Consider the following 22,039-nt stretch of genomic DNA (forward strand, 5'->3'; position numbering starts at 1 on the left):
GTAACTAATAACTCTTACCAGATAAAACTTTGCCGAAGAATACAATCCTTGCCGTTCTTTTCCGGTGCAAAGTTTAACTTTTCTTTATTAATGTAAATAATTAAACTTACGTAGATGACGATTTAGAACAATTAGAAGGTAAAATTAGCATGTTATTGCTAGCTGTTAGGACCGGCGTTATTGCAACATTTTTCTTTTCTTCCTTGTTATTCAGAGCCAATCAGACTTTTTATCTTGATCATCGTCTTGTTTTAGATACCTACATGTGAGTAACAGGACATGGCCCTATTTCTGTGGAATTCCCAATCGTCTCACTTCTAGTTGCTTATCTCGGCCACGCTGGCCTAACACCGCTGCTATAATGCGACTTTGGCAAACGGCACAATTCCATGGGTGACCGTTGCAAACGTGTAAGTAAATGGCAAACCGCATATGGTTTATTTCCACCAGACTGCTTAATAGTTTAGATTAGCTGGAAGCAAGATTTACAGAGACCACGAATATGAAAGATCAATTTAATGAAAACACTTCAACGGCAAAATATATGTAATTATACACATACGCTTCCGGTTTTCACAAAAATATAAAGCCATTCATATATTTAATTTAAAAAAATACATTAAACGTTTCATTCAAAAACAATTAACAAGTGTTATATATTATGGTTCTTGATTATTTTCCTTATCCTGTCTCACATTGCTGTCTCCCACAAGCTCTTTGAGTCTTGATAAATGATGCATCGCCCTTAAAAAATATAAAGAAATACTAATAAATAAAATATAAATAAATAAAACACACGCACAGAGGACTTAACGTTAAGAAAGACAATACGTAACGCCGGAGCTCCTAACCACAAATTCCACCTAAAGAATCTTTTTTTTTTTTTTTTTTTGGCCAAATAAAAGAATCATCTTTAATAAACTCAATAACCAAAAATCTAGGAATGAGCTAAAAAAATCTAGTCTGTCCAGGATGTACCAGAGGTACGCATCAATGGATGTCAAACATTTAGCACACCGGGAGTAGACTGATCTAATTATCTAAACCACCGTCCAAAAGTTTGGGGTCACTCATCTGTTTTCACAGAAAACAAGGAAATTTCTAGCTGTAATATGACTGTAAAATTGTTTTCTAACAATCAATTAGCCTTTTAAACTTAAACTTGGATCAGTGAACACAACGTGCCATTGGAACACAGGAGTGATGGGAGTGATAAAGGGCCATTGGAACACAGGAGTGATGGGAGTGATAAAGGGCCTCTGTACGCCTATGAAGAGATTCCATTAAAAATCAGCCGTTTTTCAGGTACAATAGTCATTTACAGCATTAACCCTGTCTGCGCTGGATTTATGATCCATTTTATGTTATTTTAATGGACGCAATTTGCTTTTATTCCAAAAACAAGTAGATTTCTAAGTGACCCCAAACTTTTGATCGGTAGCGTATATCTAATATATAAGACGTGTCACCATGCTGACATCACAGCCTCACAGAGAGCGCTGATGGTTTGCAGACCTGGATCTTACTATGCGCTTCCTCGGCAGGACAACTAGTTCTAAACACAGCGATTCCGGCCGGAGAACACCAACAAACGGGTAAAGGATTTCACTTACTTCTGTAGAGACTTATTTACTGGAAACGCTTCTTGCTCCAGGTGAGATTTTCCAGAATTACCTTCCTTATGAATCTAGAACACAAATGAACTGGAAATAAATGCGCGTTTCCTGTAAAGTTTGTTAACATGTTTGGCCATATCAACGCATGAAGTATTATTACATTTATCTACATAGCGCCAGCCTATTCCATAGCGCTGTTACAGCAGAGTCAGTAAAATAATTTAAAATCACACACAATAACAAACTGGCAGAAAAGGAGAAGAGGGCCTTGCTCTTGTGAGCTTGCAATCTAATCGGTGGTTGACAGGGTCGTTCAGATGGCTTGATTGGGATGATGGCTGAGAGTGTTAGGAGGAAAAGTCTTACGCTCCTCGAAAAAGGCAGGTTTTCAGAAACCTTTGGAAATTTAGATACAAGGAAGAAAGTCTGGCCGGAATTCCAGAATTGCAGCCTGGGGCAAATGGGGAATATGGGAGCGGGAAGAGGTAATGACTGGTCATGAGAGAAACGAAGAGGGCAGTTAGGAGTGTATTTGGGTAAGAGGGTAGAGGTGGGGGGCAGAGTTTTTAAGGGCTCTGTAGGTCAGGATTAAGGTAGAACGATGTTCTTTTACACAAAGCAAGACCACTACTTACACCGTTCACCTCCTTTCCCTGCTCCGTGTTTGTACCCTCATTGAAATGTTGTTGAAAGGACTGAAGGTTGAACAACATATGTTTCAATGCTTCCACCGGACCATGGTGATGACCCCCAGAGAAGGTGCTTCCCTGGGGAGGAAAGACAGACATTTACTAAACACTGGAGGACTAGCCGCGCAACACAGATTTTTCTCTTTTCTAATAATTTAAAGGACAAACGCACCCCAAGAGTCTTTCACCCGATAACAGGATAACCTGACTGCCGGTTAGTTTCCCCATAAACTGCTACTTTTTTCTTTTTTTACTTATTTCTAGTAATATAAGCTACCAAAAATTACAAAAAAAACAGAGGGACTAAATATTGTGGAGTTTATGACTTGATCCATAAGCTGTTCCTGGGAAATGCATAAATGCCGAGAGTAAAGGCCTCCACTAATGCAGATACAGCGAGACCCGGAGGTTCATATTAGCGCAAGGAGAACTTTCGTGCAGGGCCTGCTGCATTATATTTATTATTATTATTATACCGTATTTATAAAGCGCCGACAGATTCCGCAGAGCAGTACAAGATGAAGTTTTTACAGATAACGACAAGTACAGTACAGCAATTGACATACAAATACAAGAGGAATGAAGGGCCCTGTTCCCGCACGTTTTGATATGAAAAGTAACTCAGAGGATGGTAGAATAAATGGAGCTGCCTCCCAGCAGATGCGGTACTGGTTAATACAGTGAGGGAATTTAAACATGCATGGGATAGGAATACGGCTCCTGAACCGGAGACACTTTTGACACTAGATGGGCAGATTATTTACAAACGGAGATGCGATAAAATCTTACAGGCGCAAGGTCCTTCTTTTTCATACAATCGCTGAGAAACGCTTCAGGATTTGACCCAGAGGATTTGCCCAAACCTCGATCCTCTTCTTCACATAACACAAGAACGGGAGATTTTCTGAAGGACAGAAAGAACATTCGCGTTAAAAACGCACCCAACAGGAAAGCCTGTTATATCCGAACGCCCCGCCGGAAACGTACATCGCAAATGGCAGCTTCTCCCATGACCTTTCGCCTTCAAGTATGTCTTCTGTTCGAGGGCTGCCGTTAGGTACAGGGATAGCCAAGTCCTTCTTTCCAAAGTTATTGGGACTTTTGGAGCTCTGAAGGACGACCTCTACAGAATCATCTTAAGAAGAAGAAAAAAAAAACCCCCATCAACAAACTCCAAACATACAGATGTTACAAAATCTGGACAGCAATGTGGGTTCTTCCATTCATCTGATATACCGTAATAATCATTTTCCCAAAGCACCAAAAGGCACATGGATAACCTTTTACCTGGCCTGAAACCTTCAATTCTTTATTAATTGTGTAATATCCCTGCTACAAGGGGTTAATAATACTAACCACTCAGTCCTCATCCCTTCAAAATAAAAGGTTGTGTTAAAAAAAATATATATATTTTTTTTTTTTTAAAAGTCAACATATTCTATTGCTCCTGTAGCTCTCCAAAGATAAAGGAGAATGAGCCACCTCTGGTGTTTTAATAGTTAAGGGGTCTGGTCACTTAGGGCCCGGTGATCTCCCAAAGACGAAAAGAATTTTCATTATCTCTGGGTATTCTGCATTCACATGGACAATCCTGCTCTTATTAAAGGGTTAACTCACGTTCTAGGTTAATTTAACCCTTCTATTTAAGCCCTAATTTATTTCCCTATAAAGTTTTGTTCGTTTTGTTTGATATGAACATTCATTTTTAAACTCATTTAGTTAGATCGAGAAAAAAGGAAGGTAGTATTGCACATCAATGAAAATAGAAGGGAAACAGAATTCGCTTATTTTTGTGATAATTCCAGTTCTTCATTACGGTCAACTCCAGAACTCAATAAGTTTCCGGAATTGACCATAATTGAAGAACTGGGATTATCAGATAAATAAGGAGAAGCATTTAGTTACCCTTCTATCCTAATTGACGTACGCTACTATCTACCTTTTTTTTTCTTGATGAATTATCTATAATTTTGTTCTAAAATTAAAAAACTCTCAACGTTGTCTGCCAAATTGTCAACAACCACCCCCATCCTACCAGAATTTTGCTTATAAACTCTTTCATGATCAAGGGGGTTATATGACCTGTGACGTGGCGAGAGAACACACTTACCTCTCAGTAGCCTCTCTAAATGTTTGTATGCCCCCGGGTTGGTTGCTACTTTTTCATTTATAATGTTATCTGGGATGACTTTGTCAAACCCTTCCCGGTCACCATAAGCGCCCAGTTGCGGCACACGAAGATCGGTCATTCTACCTGTAAATGGCGCACTATGCACCTTTTTGGCAATACGTGGCTGTCGAACAGTCTCTAGTGATCTATATTCTTTAGAAATAGCGTCACTGTCTGAATCAGAGGGCAGATTGAGGGCATTTAACCAGACCGGGTATTTCACATCGGGAATACTAGTGAGTCCGGACACACTCAGTTCAGACTTCTCGCTTGTTAACCATCTCGGGTAGCTCTTTGGCAAAGCGGAGTTTTTCAGAGAATACTTGGAAGGATTTTTATTATTAAATACAAGTTTATTTTCTGAGCCCGTTGCATACGGGATATATCGGGGCTTCCTTTTTTCTTTAAACACATCTGGATAATCCTGGGTCTGAAGGTCCAGGAGACTCAGCTTTGACGTTCCATTCAACGACGAAGCCGGACGTGAGGTCAGAGGAGCAGGCATTCTAGAAGAGGAACCATTATGTTTCCGGCGAGCGCTTGCATGCTTGTGTTCCGATAGACGGGCGCGAGGCGCAGGCAATGACCCGTCTGAAGGGAAACCCAGCAAGTCATCTGTGGTGAGGCTCAGCAGATCCGGGTCTCGAGGCGTACGTCTTCTTAACGATGTGACGCGCTCACCCTTCACCGGAGAACCTGCTGTGGTTTGAGAGGAAACAAGAAAGAGCTGTTTTTTTATCCACGCATAAAAAAGAAGAGAAGGAGAGCTGTGGCTGTATTTTATGTAAATTTCTCTGGTACATTTGCCATGAAGACTTTCTGCCATCTAGTGTCTCCATTTGAGTGTAAAAGTACAGCAAATAAACAAAAACCGGTGCACTCTATCGTTCGGATAGTTTCCTTTTCTAGCACAATCTATGCATGTGTATGCTTCAATTCAGTGTCCTATGCCAATGTTATTAAAGGTCCATATCGGCCTATTTTCATATCAAATGCACACCGGAGTCCATATTGCACAAGCTCAGATTCATCCCACATGCATTCTTTACTTCCTTCTGTAATGTTTATGCCTCCCCTGCCCGTCTATGGGGGGCTATTTATGTGTACGCTTCTGAACTGTACTCCGTGATGACCCTACTTAAAATCAAAGGCTGATGCGGACGTATCGCTGTATCGCTGCGCATACCTCTTCTCGTAGCAGGCGGGAGCCTTGATGATGCGGTTAAGGTGATCTTCCCAGAGCTCACAGGAGACCGGAGGTTTTGCTCGTAGTCCTCTATATACGCCTCCAGCGCCCTGCTGGCAGAGTCATATAGCCGGTCCTTGTACACGATAGATGGGAATGATGTCCGTGTAGAGCTGCTGCCCAGGCTGCAACTGGCCAGGAGGGAGGATATGGAAACCGATGAGTCGGGAGAACCGGATCGGGCCATGTTTCTAAACACGTGTCAGCTTCTCCCAACCATGTTCATTAACTGTAACGAAAAGAAACACCACAGCAAAGTCATGAGGTTCATATGCGATGGATCATGGGAGCCCATACATGTTCACTATTCATTATTGTAGTGCGTCTACAGGCGATGAATCACCCACAACACCACAGGGTGGCAGCGATTCATTGCGTGTTGCGTGTATATATATACCGTATTGGCTCGGAATTGACCCGAATATAGGCCGCCCCCTAAAAGTTAGGTGCTTTTTAAAGAAAAAAAGTTTCTGCCCCCCCCCGAGATATGCTGCCACTCTGTCCCGAAGATGTACCCCCCACGAGATATGCTGCCACTCTATCCCCCCCTCCGAGATATGCTGCCACTCTACCCCCCCCGAGATATGCTGCCACTCTGTCCCCAAGATGTCCCCCCCACCAGACTTACCGGGGCAGACTCCACGGGGTCTTACGGGGCCGGCGGGGGACACCTACGCATAACGCGTATTCAACTTCCGGTGCCGGCACTTCCGCCGTGGGAAGTACCGGCAAGGAAGATTGTTCTCGCAGACGTTCACCGGCAGCGGCGATGCGAGCATAAACAACCTCCGCTGCCGGCACGTCTGCAAGATGTGCTTTAAAATCTCCCTTGCCGGGACTCCCCCCGTGGGAATTCCCAGCAAGGGAGATTGTTAAAGCACATCGAGCAGACGTGTCGGCAGCGGAGGTCGTTCACGCTCATCGCAGCTGCCGGTGAACGTCTGCCCGATGCGCTTAGACAATCTCCCGTGCCTGCACTCCCCCCGTGGAAAGTGCTGGCAGGGGAGGCTGTCTGAGCGTATCAGAGAGTAGGATACAGGTCCCCTGCACCGCTGCGGGGGATCTGCATCCTAACCCTGCTGCCTGCCCGGCGCCCGGGACTGCATGCAAAGACTTAAAGTGGGGGGGGGAGTGCGGCCTATATTCGGGCCAATACGGTATATAATATAATATTATATATAATATTTAATGAATTTCATTATCGATTATCTAGCATGTGCTGGCTGCCTGGGCATGATAGGAGTGTGATTGCTGCTAACAATCATATAAGTAATATCGTTATTGAAATCACACCCCTATCATGCCCAGGTTCTAGCATGTACTGGTTGCCTCTTAATTATATATATAATTGCATTTTTTGTCCCATTTTGGTGTGTTACTTACTTTTAATAAAAGTGTGGTTATTTTTTTTATTTTTACTTTTTTTATGAGGAGGGGGTCATTTTCGGTTTGGTTTTGGCCAAGTGAATCCTGAATTTTTGGTCCAGAATTCTCATTTCGGTGCATCCCTACTGATAAGTCTTCGCGTCTCTACTTTACCGTGAAGAAAGAAAAGCAATTACTAAAAGGCTTTAAATGTTTCTGATTCGCTGTAAACACAGAGATCAAGTTTGATTTCATAAAACATATTAATCATCAAAAAAAAGTAATGAATTATTAAAAATTAACTTTTATTTTTGTTTGTTTCCAATTAAATGTATTTGACAATGTAACATAAGGCCTCTTAGATTAGACTGAATGTCATACTCCGGATAATGCTGTCGAGCCGTGCAGGAAATTGCCGGAGTACATTGTAACTGAAAATTCTCTTTTATTATACTTTTAATTAATTTTTAATTATCTTACTTTTGCTTTTGATGATTAATGTTAAGTAGACGGGTTTCCCACGTTATCTTTTGGACCCTGGGATTGGTCTTTTCGTACATACGGCACATTCTTTAGTAGTTAAAAACCCCACACGCATACCATGTTCTATTAGATGGATTTTTCGGCGAGGTCTTCTCGCTACCTGGGGTAATTTTGTATTTAATTACTAATTAAAGATACAGTACAAGATTATATTTTCCCAAACGACCAAGAGATTTGTCCGATTATTATGGTACAAAGCGACCCTCCAACTCTCTCCTCTCCAGCTATTTGACATGATGGGGTCAGCTGACTGCTGTGGGAGGAGTCTGATAAGACCCAACATGTGCAGAAAATGCTCCCACCAACAGGGGGTGCTTTCCTGCCTCTGATTGGCTGCTTCAAGCAGCCAATCTGTGGCAAGAATCACTGGATCATGGAAGAGAAGGGCAGCAGCTTCTACATAGATTAAGTGCTTCAGGGTGTTTTCCTTACAGCTTTACTATACTTACCAACAGAGTGATTAATAATATTAAGGAGGGGACGTCACCGCACTCTGGATTCGCACCGGAAGCTGGGCTGCAGGCCCAATACTTAAAAAACCGGACTCAATCCCCATCACAACATTTAAATAGCGTAGCTGCCGTATTATAAAAAAAAGCGACCAACCAGAAACCAGAGTCGGCGATACAGCAGCCAATCGGTAGATTGAAAGAACAAGACAACGACGGAACGCAGAATTATACATCCCTGACCAATCAGCGCGCGGCGACAGGCAGCCAATCACACATTTTACATGTACAGGCGCCCAATCAGGCGCGTTTACCAAGAAGTGCCAAAAGTGGATAGAGGGAAAAGTGCTACTGAGTCAAACGGCATTTAGACATTAACCCGTTCGGTACAGGTGTGCGTGCGGCTATCAAACTACAGCCGCGCCACAGGTAAATAGCCTCGGCCTCACCTGAAGTAGTAGACATCGCTCTTGCCCGCACTCAGTCCGGACTTCCTGATGACCTCCTCCTTCTTACAGCCGGGCACTCCATCCTCCCAGTTCACCATGGGTGACGGGTGGGCTCCCGCGGCCCGTAGCCGCCCCTTCTCGCACAGTGATCCGGGCAGTGTGTGCCCCCCCTCCCGCTGACGCAGCGTCCCTTAGCAACCGTGCGTCCTGACGCTTCCGCCACGACTCTCGTAAAGTAGTCCCTATCTACCGAGCGATCAACCTGGGTCAACGCCATCCCCGGGAAAACTCATTGTTTGTCCCGGTCTACTCTGATTTATATTTCACATCATTTACACTTTATAAAAAATAAAAATAAACGTTTTTTCTCAGGAAAAATTAAGCTTTGTTTAGATGTCAAGTTTAATTCTCACTTAGTAAATAATCAAATGAATGCTTATGAAATAATGTAATAAAAAGCCCCCCTCCTTGGATCCGGTACATGCCGTTATACGCTATGCAGGCGTCAGTAGCGAGTATATCCTGCCTCAGCCTGTGGGGTTGGGGCCAAGGCCGGTGCTATTATGTCTCCGGATGGGTCTATTGGACTCAGGCGGCACTTATGGGGGTAAAAGGGCCGGTCTGGGTACCAAGCGACCCGGCTACGGTCACCCAACGGCGTCACGTAGCACAAGTTACGTGACCCATTGTACAGCGCTACGATATATGATGGCACTATATAAAACAAATAATAATGACCCAGAGCTGCGAGAGGGTCTTTTTGGGGGGGGCAGCCGTGGGTAGAACCTCAACAAATTCTCAAACTTAAGTGTCAAAATCTTTTAAGGGGTGCGTTTTTAGGGAATATATAGTTTTGCGGCGTTAACTTGAAACAAGGGATCTCTACGGTGTCTTGATTGAGACATGGGGCACAGTAAAGTAATCTCATCTGTCAAAATTCCAATTTTTGACCCCAAAAATGTCTGATGTTGAGCCCCAAACATATGAGAAACATGACTTACTCATGCATGTGGGGTGTCGCTGTACTCGGGAGTTGTTACCGAATGCAAATCATGAGTTGTTTCAGGAATTTCATGTGCCCAGGGAAAGAAATGTACTGAAATACTGCGTTTGCATAGAATGTGTTTGTCAAAAATGGAGAAAAAAATGACTGCAATGTTTGGGAGACATTGGGCGCTAAAATGGTTAAATAAAAAGTGTTAAAAAATGGATGTCAACTTTACAAAAAGCATGGAACAGCCTTCTTTTTACTGGTTACTATGGAAATTGCCAGCCATGTTACACAGAAAATGTTTTTTTTTTAGCAGTGATATCTGGTTCAGTGTTAGATATGATTGGTCCTGAGAAGATGGCCACATATCATATCTTCTTACCTAGTTGTCACTGAAAGAGTTAATGGTATCTGAGGATTCTGATTGGTGTAGCTTTTTTTTCAATAAATGTACCCTTTAAAATCCTTTTACAGGCTTTTGACCACCATTTCGCCTTTTAAAAAAAAAAAATGAAATTCCGGTTGAGCCGCATGGACTGGAAACTAGAAAATGTAATATTTATCGAATGCGAGTAACAAGGGATGAGTTACACGGTTATAAATACTACGAGACGACATATGATGTCATATCCCGGAAGGAATGTGCCATATGGCCACAGCCCTCCGTAGTCTTTAGGTAGTTAGTTAAACTTAAGTAAAACACGTATTTTATGCATTCTACAAAATATATTGCACTGCAGCAAAATGCTTAATTTCCAAACAGTTTCTGCTTTAAACACAAGGTGGCGCTATTTTGCAAAGAAAACAAAAACAAACAAAAAACAACCCAATTCACGGCTTTCACACCAAAAATAAAGAAAATAGACAGTAAATAATTTATTGTAAATTAACATAATGCATTTTATAGATTATCATTAAGTTTCCTTTTAATTGCAACAATAAACATTTTGTTTATGTCTTCCCGGGCGGATCAGGTAACACATGTAAACTGAATTATGCTCTCAAAATCAGGAAAAAAGGGAGAAAAAAATAAATCTAATCAGTTATTCACGGAAAAGGAAAACAGATCTGGCTGCAAAACCATGATTTATTGTATTAATTATTGAATGACTCTAATAATTACATTTATTATTTTATAGAAAAAAAAATCACACACGTATAATAGTTAAATTTCACCTATGAATGTAGAATTGCAGTTGGGTCTTTTGCACAACTAGGGTTGTTAAATTAGCCCTCCACGCCTACGTTAAATGCATAGTGGAGTCTGTATTGCATTGACTCCAACGTGTTTTACTGCACCCGAATCAGTGCATGCATTCTTTAGTTATTGGAGCTCTCCTGCCTCTTAGCTCCTCCCCCTGTTGCCTATGCCGGAGGCAGGGAGCATACTGCAGTATGCTTCTTGCACATGCTCAGCATTCTAATCAATGGGAACTGAGTTCTTACTGAAGTTAATGACAGTAGCAGGAGCCAAACAAGTGTACTCACTGGAGTTCTGCTAGCATACATGTGATTGGCTGCTGCTCCATCGACTTCAATGGGAGTGCTACTGAGCACGTGCAGGACGCTTACATGCAACTAGAGATTTATTGTGGCCAAGCAGCAGATTACAGACCTCTCCCTCTCTCTTTCACTCTACTTTTCTCTCTCTCTCTTTCTCTCCCTCCCTCTCTTTCCTTCTCCTTCATTTTAAAAGCAAAGGTGTAGTTAGTTGATAATGGTGAGCGCCTTCACCCATGGCTCAGAACTCAACCGTGCAGGATATCAGGATCACTTCACATTGAACAATGGCCACCGCCTCACAAGGAGATCCTGAAAGCCTGAGATGCTGCTGACACCCAACGTATTTTGAGTTTGAGAAAAGGACCGTATACCAAGTTCAGGGTATCCCCTGCTGGCTTTAGCACCTTGTCGAGGTAGATGAGACATCCCTTTAGAGATGTCACAATGACAGAACAACTAAAAACAATGGATCGTTACAATAAAGAATGTTCTGGGAAGATATTACGCTGTTTCCCCCGTTCCATATCGTACCACTCAACGTCAACGGAGGATTTAGAAGGGATCGTTTAAAAATAGAAACTTAGAATCCGACTGGCGTTAAGAACCATTCGGCCCGTCTAGTCTACCTGTTTTGCTGCGGGTCTTACACCAAAGGAGTATAAAATTTATATAAGAGAGGCGAACATACTTTTTAACAGATTTTCAACATTATTAGGGATATATCTCTGAAATGACTTAATGCATTTCAATGCACTCTTTTGGGGAGGGAAATATTGCTTTTCTCAACTAATGTATGTTATTACATGTATATAGATCGTTCCAGGCATGCTTTAGTTGTTGCTGTTGATAAAATGAGACTCTCGCTTCATTTAGCTCCTCCCCCAACTGGCTGTACTGAAACCAAGGAGCATTCCTGTGTACACTTCCTGCACATGCTCAGTCGGCAGAGCTAACATTGAAGTAAACGGGAGCAGCGGCAGCGTGCTATCTGAATGCAACTGGCTGCTTCTACTCGGACACAACATATAGAGCTACTGAGCATGTGCAGAAAGTGTGCTTACTACTTATACTCCCTGGTTTCAGTAGTTGCAGCCAGGGGAGGAATAAAACTACAGAACTAAAGAATACCTGTACTAACCGGCATGCATTGAAATGCTTCCGGAAATGTACTGCAGTATGTATTATGATAAAAAAAAATTAACAAAAATATTATTATGGGACAAATCCCAGGATGGTATTGGCATACCTAGGGGCTCTCAGGGTTAAGTAATTTATAGTCTACATTGCTCTGATGATATCTAACGTGCATATACCCCGCAGAATCACTCCCTGATGATATCTCCTAATTAGTGCTTTTGCAGTATGTCACGGCCACTGTTTGAATGAATGTTAAATTCAAATAAGTGTATCTTTCAATAATGACAAGTCGAGGCTCCCATGAGGACGGATATTAGAGCCATTTGGCGAATCACTACATAGAATCTTTATGATGGGCTATTAACAGACTGGGGAACTTTTAGGCTCCGGCTACCCAGAGCCCCCCTTGCAGGATACAGCCAGGGCTACCCATTGACGTCAGTCAGCGGCCCTGTTGATGTCAGTGGGCGTTCGCGGCAAGCCCCCCAATTTAAGAGGGAAATAGGCGGAGACTGGGGTGTGTCAGGACCTGCTCCTGCGACCCAGAGGATTCTGGTGTCGACCCTGAGAAGCAGCAAAACCGCAGCGTTGCCACGTGTGGCTATTAAAGGGTTAATATTTAAAGAGTCTCAGCATCAGCCCACAAATGGGAGAGAATACGGCCCAACTTGGGACTTGGCGGACAGACACTCTGCGAGTATAAATTTCCTTTCTTATTATGGTGATTGACAAACAGAATTTTGTTACAATTTCTTTATATTTGCTTTCTGGTGTTTGGGTCCCTGATGACATAAGGGAGCAGGAAATGACATCATCAAACATTAAATCTATTTAAAATATATTGGACCGTATAAAATTAGAAGTAGGCAGTGAAATGCCATCCTGTAATACCTGCACCCATCTTAATCTCTTTCTTGATTACATAAAGAATGTAGAAATTTGCCATTTCTGGAATGCCGTCTTTTGGTTGCGTGGCTTGTATAGCTGCCTGATGTTTATCTTCCAGACCCTGTATGGTACAGTCCTTGGGGAGGAAAAAGCTTATATCTTCTCTTTAGGATAAAAGCTTTTTTAATCCCACCCTGACATCATTGATCAGGTTAATAACATTGTTGGGGAGAGCAGATTCCACGACGGAGCGCGGCAGTAATCCTCCGAGTTCAGGTTGGATGAAAACCACAAATCGGGTCTGGGCTGGATTCCTGAAGATAGAAATTTCTGATTCTGTGAATGGTTTATAAGACGCGAGAGCCATGAAACCATCTTGCAATGCCCCGTGAAATTAAGCGTGTATCCGTACAACACGCCATACATATCCCGCATCTGTATCCCGCATCTGTATCCCGCATCTGTATCCCGCATCTGTATCCCACATCTATATGTCGCATCAATATGTCACAACTATATCCCGCATCTATATCCCGCATCTATATCCCGCATCTATATCCCGCATTCTATATCCCGCATCTATATCTCGCATTCTATATCTCGCATTCTATATCCCGCATCTATATCCCGCATCTATATCCCGCATCTATATCTCGCATTCTATATCCCGCATCTATATCTCGCATTCTATATCTCGCATTCTATATCTCGCATTCTATATCCCGCATCTATATCCCGCATTCTATATCCCGCATCTATATCTCACATCTATATCCCGCATCTATATCCCGCATTCTATATCCCGCATTCTATATCCCGCATTCTATATCCTGCATTCTATATCCCGCATCTATATCTCGCATTCTATATCTCGCATTCTATATCCCGCATTCTATATCCCGCATCTATATCTCGCATTCTATACCTCGCATTCTATATCCCGCATTCTATATCCCGCATTCTGTATCCCGCATTCTGTATCCCGCATTCTGTATCCCGCATTCTGTATCCCGCGTGTACTTACTCAGGCAAAGGAGAACAAACATATCCGCAGGGATTATTAAAGCCGCGAACGTATGAGGGGGATACAGGACATGTTGGGTATTCTACACTTATCGCTGTACAAAATAAATCAAAAAAATTGTATCAGAACAAATAAAAGCTGAATCTATAAACAGGGATATTCTGCGCTGTTCCTCATACTTACATCGGGTTCGCTTTCAGCCAAGCGCTATTAATGGAACAGAAGTAATCAGGGTTTGACTTTCATCTAGAGGTTATATGCAAAAGAAATATTCCGATGTAAAGTTTGAAAGCGGTCTTATCACCATAGCAACAATGGAAGGCGCAATCAAGAGGGTCTTTCCATTGTGTGATAAGACCGCGTGTCAGGCTTTGCCCCGGTATCGCTCTTTCTACGTTAACCCCAACGTTTGATCAGCTGTCTTGATACTCAGTACAATGAATATTATGATATCCAATTCTCAAAGCGCACGGTTCCAAATTACAATTAAACATGGAAATCCTGTGCTTAAAAACACAACGTGAGGCAGGAACTATGACGTCAAACTGATGTAAGTCGAGATCAGCTCTAAAACAGAGGCTCGAGGTAAGTGTGAATCACAGTTTAAAGATATCATGTAGTAAAAGAACAATTTTATTAACTAGTATTTCGAATGATGAAATGTCATTAATTTATTATTATTATTTATTGTTTTATATAGCGCCACCATATTCCATAGCGATGTACACCGCTGCGCCCAACTGGAGACCTACGTGCCAGATATGATCCTAAAAAAATATTTTTTATGCTGCCCAGTCTGATCTAGAGCAATGTAAGTTGGGTAAATTTCATCGGTGGTCCACAGACGTATTCATCTTCAAAGTTCGTGGCTGTGGTTGCGACCATTTTTGGGGTTAAAAATTTACCAGGCATGATTGGCCCCAACCTAATTAATGCAAATACATATTTTTGATAAAACATTGACCTCGCTCGCTATGGAGTACGGATGAGGTCAACCCCAACTGACCTCTACAAGAAGGGTTGAGCAGACTCCTCGTTTAGTGACTGCACCCGTTTCAGCTTCCATGTAACCCTGAGCATGCGCATGATATGCTAAACAGGAGATGTCTTGTAACAGGTTAAATACACATTAGGATTCTGCTGCACTCGCAGTGTTCGGGACAGTCGTGAAAGTAGGTTATAGATCATAGGTCTGTCTCTTGGCTTTGTGTTATCTCTGCCGCTGTCTCCTGCATTCAGTTACTCCGATATAAATTCACTTTTTGGTTAAAAAAAGAAAGGTAGGTTCTGTAAAACGTCGGCTTTTAAGACATTTGACTTACAGTTGGTGGTTATGACTCCCCCGTCATACTTCTTGATATGTGTCACATCAATGAATTCCCGCGGAGAGATTAAACCCATTCCATAGCTGTGAGTGAGACTCTGCGAGATGACCGTGTCCTTCACAAAAGGAGAATTCCATCAGACATAAACTATATTTATTAACTAATATACAAGAATATAAAGGGATGAGTAATACCGCTCATATAAGTATTCCCATACAGGGGACCATGCCAAGGGAGTGGACCCATAGGCCATTTATGTGTTAACCCTTTAGTAACCATTAATAAAAAGCTATTGTAGTGACTCGGTAAGGCGGGCAACTAAATGGAGATGATAATGGTAATAAGGAGATAAAAGTGTTCTGATCTGATCCACCTTTATTCAAGCAGGGATGTTAGCAGTGAGAGAAGCACAAGATGGAAGTTCATGTATCATTGAACCAGAGTAGAATATGAAGAAGTCAGCTCTAAGCTGGGTGACCCCGTGAATCTGACCATTTCCCCCCAAATTCAGAGTACAATCCCGAAGACTCAGGGGCAAACACCACCATTTGTGCAGGAAAATCCAAATTTTGCCCCTCTATCCCACTATCCTGCCGAGCTCTACCTCTGGTCGTCGGGATTAAAGCGCTACCTCCCAGGGTTTGCCTTCCGCGTCCCCATTTTCCAGGTATGTACAATGGCGGTTATGTATGAAGGACAACTCTGAAGTCAAGTATTAAAAGTGGAGCATTCAGCATGGACATTCCACCAGTTGCTATGGCGATTGCACTGCTTTTACCACTTTGTACCACATAACTCATGTAGATAAAGCGCGGGTAGACGGATTACCTTGTCAATTTGTTCTAGTAACGAGTAGGATTGCAGTGCCTTGTCCCACTTGGTTCTATATTCAGGTAGATACAAAAACGGGATGATTTTTTCTGGGGTTCCCTCAACTATTCCTTCTCCTCGATATCTGGTGTTAAATAAAATAAATCAGAATACTGTCAAATTATTTGCAAAAAAACCTTGTCTTGAATAACAACCCTTGTGTCGCATTCTCTCGCATTTCCCACTGAAACTGCTTGTGTTGATTTTACACTTTCAAACATGGATTGGCAAACATTTTGGGCCTGAGTGCCCAATTTTCTTACATACACACGCACACACACACACACGCACACACACATACTAACATACAAACTTCAAAACTGAAAATGTGAATCAAAGGTGCACTGTGTGAAATGTGAAGAAACTCATCTCTATCTCATTTCTTTATCTCTTCCCTTTGTCCCCATCGCTCCTCCTTTTCATTATCTCTCCAATCTCTCCCCATCGCTCCTCCTTTTCATTCTCTCCACTTTCTCTTTATCTCTCATCTTTCTCATTTTCTCCCCCTTTCTTCCCATCTCTCTTTTTTCTCATTTCCACTTCCCTCTATCTCTCCCCTTTCTCCCCATCTCCCTTCTTTCTTATTATCTCCCCTTCTCACTATCTCCCCCTTTTCTCTATCTCTGCCCAATAACAACATTTTTGATTTTTTTTCGAAAGTCTCATAGTCTCTAGAGAAGTCAGTATGAAGTTCCACCTCAAAGATAAAAGTCATGACCCCATCGCCATATTGGAAGCCAACAGTACTCTCAACTTACCCTGTCCATTATGCATGTCTATAATAGCAGTACTGGTTCTACACTGTATGGTAATAGTAGGGATGCTCTATACCCCAATCTATAATCTATGATTATAGACTAAACACAACTATGTAGTATATATTAGCACTTTATGAGAAAACTAATGTTATTAGTTAATTTCACCCACAACTGAACCCTACAGGATCGCTCCGTTTTCTTATTACATATTAATTTTTTTCAGGCTCCACTCTGTATATCTCAATATTAAGACAAATTACTTACATGTTTCCCGAATATTCGTTAGACGGTTTCCAGGAAACTACTACATTTTTCTGAAAAGGAAGGAACATCCAGTTAGGGGACTGGGGGGGGGAAAGACACATTTTTTTAAGTGCGTTATTATACTTACTGAAGTCTTTCCTGTTTTCCATCCTACTGTATCTTCGCTGTATGATAAAATCTTTCGCGAAACATCGGCTGCGATCTTCGGGTAATCCATCTTTAACAATAATAAATGGTAATAAATATGACTGTAGGCAAGAAAAAGGTAAATTAACCCTTTGGTTTAGCTTTGTTAAATTGGAGAGCAGCTGCTTTCTCTGCGGTGTCCTGCCATGGGCTCCATGTCTGTTCAATGTTTTGCGGAGGGTAGACTCATGAACAGAGATGTTAACCGGTTCCAGTGATTCCTTAAAGCCTTTAGCTGTTACTCTAGGGTTCTTTTTTACATCATGCACTTGGAGTCATCTTGGCTGGGTGCCCACTTCTTGGGAGAGTAGCCGCAGTACTAAGTTGTCTCCATTTATAAACAACATATCTCCCTGATGAATATGTAAACTCTTTCAGATTACTTTGTAATCCTTTCCAGCTTTAGGTAAATCAACAATTCGTGATTGATATCAGCAGATGCTTCTTGAGAATAACAAACTTAAAATGCTTGAGTGTTTTTTTATGTCAATGTAGTTGTAACACACACTTACAATTCTGTTTCATTGACTGGACTCCATGTTTGCTAACTCCTGACTCCAATTAGCTTTTGTTGAAGTGATTAGCCTACACTGTGAATGTTTGAATAATGTATTCAATATGGGCAAGAACAATACAATAATGTGTGTTATTACTTAAAACAGATTGTGTTTGTACATTATTGTTACTAAGATGAAGATCATATCATATTTATATGATATATATATATATATATATATATAGTGTTCATTTACTTTTTCTTGCCACTGTATATGTAATTGTAACTCTTCCCACAAGCTGTAAAGTTAAAAGAAGGCCACATACCCTGGAAAATAGGAAGGAACACATTCTAACCCTGGTAATGCAAGAAAGGTATGTGGTGCTTTTCTTTAGATGTTTATAGGGTTAAACTACAAAGGAGACTGGCCTGATGCTTTTAAGAAACTGGTGGTGGGTTCATTTCTTCACATAATAAACTAAGAGCACGTCTTAGCAGGGAGTTCAGGGAATGTATCATGTACTTTAGCGCACGTGTGTGCATGTGCTGTACAATCATGTTTCAACCTTGAAGAATAAGCATATTTAACCCTTATGTAATAAAGTTTACAGTATAAAAATATTCAATATGTTTGATTGTTATCATTACACTGAACTATATATTTATTCCACAAAACTTTTAAAATAAGCTGGTCTCAGGACTGAACTCAGTAGTGACCCATCTAGTCAACATGAGAACGTTCCACATCATGGAAGAATACTTTGCATAAATATGCTTTTCTTCACTAAAAGGATGGTGGGTAAGTGGAATAGCCTTCCACCAGAAGTGGAAGAGGTTAATATGGTAAGGGAATTTAGGCATGTGATAGTCTACAGAGTAAGTCAAGACCTAGGACTAAATAAAATGTATTAACAGCAGGAAAAAAATCTGAATATTTTTCAATCTACCATCAAATTCTATGGTTTTATTTATCAGGGGATTTCAGGATTTAGACCTTTATTTGGTCTAATTGTATCTATTATACGTAAGCTTTTTGTCGATTTTCTTTCCGAGATATATCTTCTGACTACACCACCGTTCTGAGCACCGTTGGGAGCGAGAACCCTGTTCATCTATTAAGAGTGAGACCTTCAGCTTAAACACATGATGGTCTGGTGTCCATGGACCTCATTTATTAATGTGTGAGCCTCTTGATTGCTGCTTGAGGTATGCATGTGATGTCACTGACTTCACCATATCCAATGCATGCTGATGGGACGGCCGGAGTCTCTGACCAGGTCACTTCTGCATACCTAGGCAGTGCCAGGACTTTTACCTGAATCACAGGGTCTCAGGGTGAAGTTCTGAGGGTCCCACAGACCCCAGATGACATACTCTACTCTGATTTTATGTTATCTGGGCATCTCACTGGTGAAACTCCTGCTTAAATACAGTTGACTATACAGAATACCTTTACTTCCTGGTATGTATAGCACATGCAGTTAAATATAATTGGGAATTTATGATGAAATGGCAACGTATTAATATCTGAAGGGTATCAGGTAAGCACATTTAGTGGGTATGTCCCTCAGTTGAGCCTCATACTAGATGCAGATAATACACTCCACTCATAATGCTACGAGAGAGTCCTGGGTGTCATTTGGACCCAGGAATGCAAATTTGCTGGGTTACAGGAATAGTACGCAGGGAAATAAAATGACTCTCCTGCAAATATTCCCATAAGGAATAGGTCCGTCAGCTTGCTGCGACCTTCATCAACAGGGAAGTGATTCAAAACTGCACTCTAATGTCAAACCTACTTTACACATAAATGCCGATAGTAATGGAGAGTATTTCTACTCCACAATGTCAGCTTTACGATATATACGTATACGTAAAAAGGAAATGTTTTCTATGTATCTAGTACTGGTATTTGATCTAGTCACGGAGAGTAAAAATCTATATATACACTATATTTATAATACATATATATGTATATACATACACACTATATATATATCTATATCTATCTATCTATCTATCTATCTATCTATCTATATATATATATATATATATACATACATAACTCATGACACAGACATTAAGACACATTTCTGGGTAATGTAACATCGCAGGCTAAAATCCCTGATTGTCTACATGAAAGGACACAAAGCATTCATTCAAGCATTTATCGCGCCATAAATCTCAATAATCCGCCCAATTAAATCCATGAGCTGGGAAAGTCTCACCTACTCGTCTGAAGTTTGGAGAATTCTGCAATAGAAGCCCAATGCTCTCTCGCCCCGTCTCGCACTTTGACCGGAAAACACCTAGTAAGGAAGTTTGCCAAGTCATAATATTCAGCCTGCAGCTGTTTACATTCGTGTGTAAACCGGTTTGCATGTGACGGGATTTCGTGTTCAGATCATCCATGTTTAGTATGGGCAAAATACACGATTAAAGCTATTTATGGGGGGCAGGGAACATGTGAACTGCAAATAAGGTGAGTTACCACTAAACCAACTGATTTTCATTAGAGAAAACAGGGACTAAGGAAGTTTTACTTTACTGAGAGGGTGGAAGATAAGTGGAACAGCCAACAAGCAGAAGTGGTAGAGGCTAATGCAGTGAGAGAATTTCTACATAGATGGGATAGACATACGGCTCCTGAATCTGAGACAAGACCAACTACTGGTTAAGGTTTGTGTCTTTACAGAAGGAAAAGAGTCCTTTTTAGCACCCATGTAAAAAAAATTAAAATATCAAAATATCTTGTCTTGGACAAAATTGGGTCTGTGCTCATGTGGTGGGCTTTTTCACTATGCTTATCATAAGGGTCAATACCACGACTTTTTTAAGCTTATGGGGGTCAGTGGTGTGTCAGGGCTGGCTTCTGCCCCCTTGGTAAGCTAGGGGGCTGTATTTTGAATTGGACGTAGCGGAATGTCCATAAGGGACTGAAGGGGTTAATTTCAAATTCACTTTTTTGTCTACTCGCTCCTTGGTGGATTGAAGAGAAACCAAAAGAAACAAGCAAAACAGAAACTCACACAACAACTATATATACTACTGCCCCCCCCAAACACTACTGTTCAAAAGTTTGGGGTCACTTAGACATTTCCTTATTTTTGAAAGAAAAGCCATTTTGTCCATTAAAATAACATGAAATTAATCAGAAATCCAGCGCAGATGGGGTTAATGTTGTAAATGACTTCTAGCGGGTGATTTTTAATGGAATTTCTTCATAGGCGTACAGAGGCTCTTTATCACCCCCATCACTCCTGTGTTCCAATGGCCCTTTATCACTCCCATCACTCCTGTATTCCAATGGCCCTTTATCACTCCCATCACTCCTGTGTTCCAATGGCCCTTTATCACTCCCATCACTCCTGTGTTCCAATGGCCCTTTATCACTCCCATCACTCCTGTGTTCCAATGGCCCTTTATCACTCCCATCACTCCTGTGTTCCAATGGCCCTTTATCACTCCCATCACTCCTGTGTTCCAATGCCACGTTGTGTTCGCTGATCCAAGTTTAAGTTTAAAAGGCTCATTGATCGTTAGAAACCCTTTTGTAATTAAGTTACAGCGAGAGATGCCCTTATTTCCCACAAAAACGGCTAAATGACCTTAACATTTTAAACAGTAGCGTATTAGCAGACTGTTCTGTAGGCTTGTGAGAAGGACCCTCTGTCAATTCTCTGCTGCTATATACAGGCTTGTTAAAATGTTCTGCTGCAGAACCTGGCATACCAACCTTTAGGCTACCAGAATATTATCGGGGCTATAGTTTAAAAGAACTCTTATCTAGCCGGAGGGCCGCTTTTTGTCCAGATCCACCTTTGGGGATTGCAGGGTGGTCATAACACTTCTTAAACAGTCTCTGGCTTTTCTTCTCTGCCGGAACATGTTAATAATACATGGAAATTTGATCCGAATATTCAGACTATAGATTTTACTATAAAGCTTCTGAATATACGGTTATGAATTAGCAGCCAGGCGTGCCTATTATGAGTTACGGCTGGTAATAAAAGTATGCGTTATAAAATCTTATATAAAGATTATATGAAGTGTCTCGTGATTAAATGCAT

The 22,039-nt window shown here is 41.4% G+C and overlaps 2 protein-coding genes across 5 annotated transcripts; both read right to left on the reverse strand.

Annotated features, from left to right (window-relative positions):
- Positions 1 to 501: 501 nt before the first annotated feature.
- Positions 502 to 8,633, reverse strand: C1H18orf54 (chromosome 1 C18orf54 homolog). 2 transcript variants are annotated; one of them, XM_053448206.1, is made up of 8 exons: positions 8,528 to 8,633; positions 5,662 to 5,950; positions 4,416 to 5,174; positions 3,293 to 3,440; positions 3,095 to 3,209; positions 2,252 to 2,383; positions 1,614 to 1,687; positions 502 to 744 (listed from the first exon to the last, which is right to left on the reverse strand). In XM_053448206.1, the coding sequence occupies exons 2-8, from the start codon at positions 5,906 to 5,908 to the stop codon at positions 660 to 662; spliced, it is 1,560 nt and encodes a 519-aa protein (XP_053304181.1). In that variant the 5' UTR covers positions 5,909 to 5,950; positions 8,528 to 8,633; the 3' UTR covers positions 502 to 659. The 2 variants fall into 2 exon arrangements, with proteins under 2 accessions (XP_053304181.1, XP_053304182.1); XM_053448207.1 differs by lacking the exon at positions 8,528 to 8,633 and adding an exon at positions 8,079 to 8,342.
- A 4,263-nt stretch (positions 8,634 to 12,896) lies between these two features.
- STARD6 (StAR related lipid transfer domain containing 6) lies at positions 12,897 to 20,305 on the reverse strand. 3 transcript variants are annotated; one of them, XM_053448213.1, is made up of 8 exons: positions 20,198 to 20,268; positions 17,986 to 18,063; positions 17,415 to 17,504; positions 17,288 to 17,337; positions 16,224 to 16,350; positions 15,393 to 15,510; positions 14,071 to 14,164; positions 12,897 to 13,360 (listed from the first exon to the last, which is right to left on the reverse strand). In XM_053448213.1, exons 3-8 carry the CDS (start codon positions 17,502 to 17,504, stop codon positions 13,213 to 13,215), a joined length of 627 nt encoding a protein of 208 aa, XP_053304188.1. In that variant the 5' UTR covers positions 17,986 to 18,063; positions 20,198 to 20,268; the 3' UTR covers positions 12,897 to 13,212. The 3 variants fall into 3 exon arrangements, with proteins under 3 accessions (XP_053304188.1, XP_053304187.1, XP_053304190.1); XM_053448212.1 differs by lacking the exon at positions 17,986 to 18,063 and having other exon boundaries at positions 20,198 to 20,305; XM_053448215.1 differs by lacking the exon at positions 17,986 to 18,063 and having other exon boundaries at positions 20,202 to 20,255.
- Positions 20,306 to 22,039: the final 1,734 nt, after the last annotated feature.

Source organism: Spea bombifrons, chromosome 1 (genome assembly GCF_027358695.1).
Source record: "Spea bombifrons isolate aSpeBom1 chromosome 1, aSpeBom1.2.pri, whole genome shotgun sequence".
Classification (NCBI taxonomy): domain Eukaryota; kingdom Metazoa; phylum Chordata; class Amphibia; order Anura; family Pelobatidae; genus Spea; species Spea bombifrons.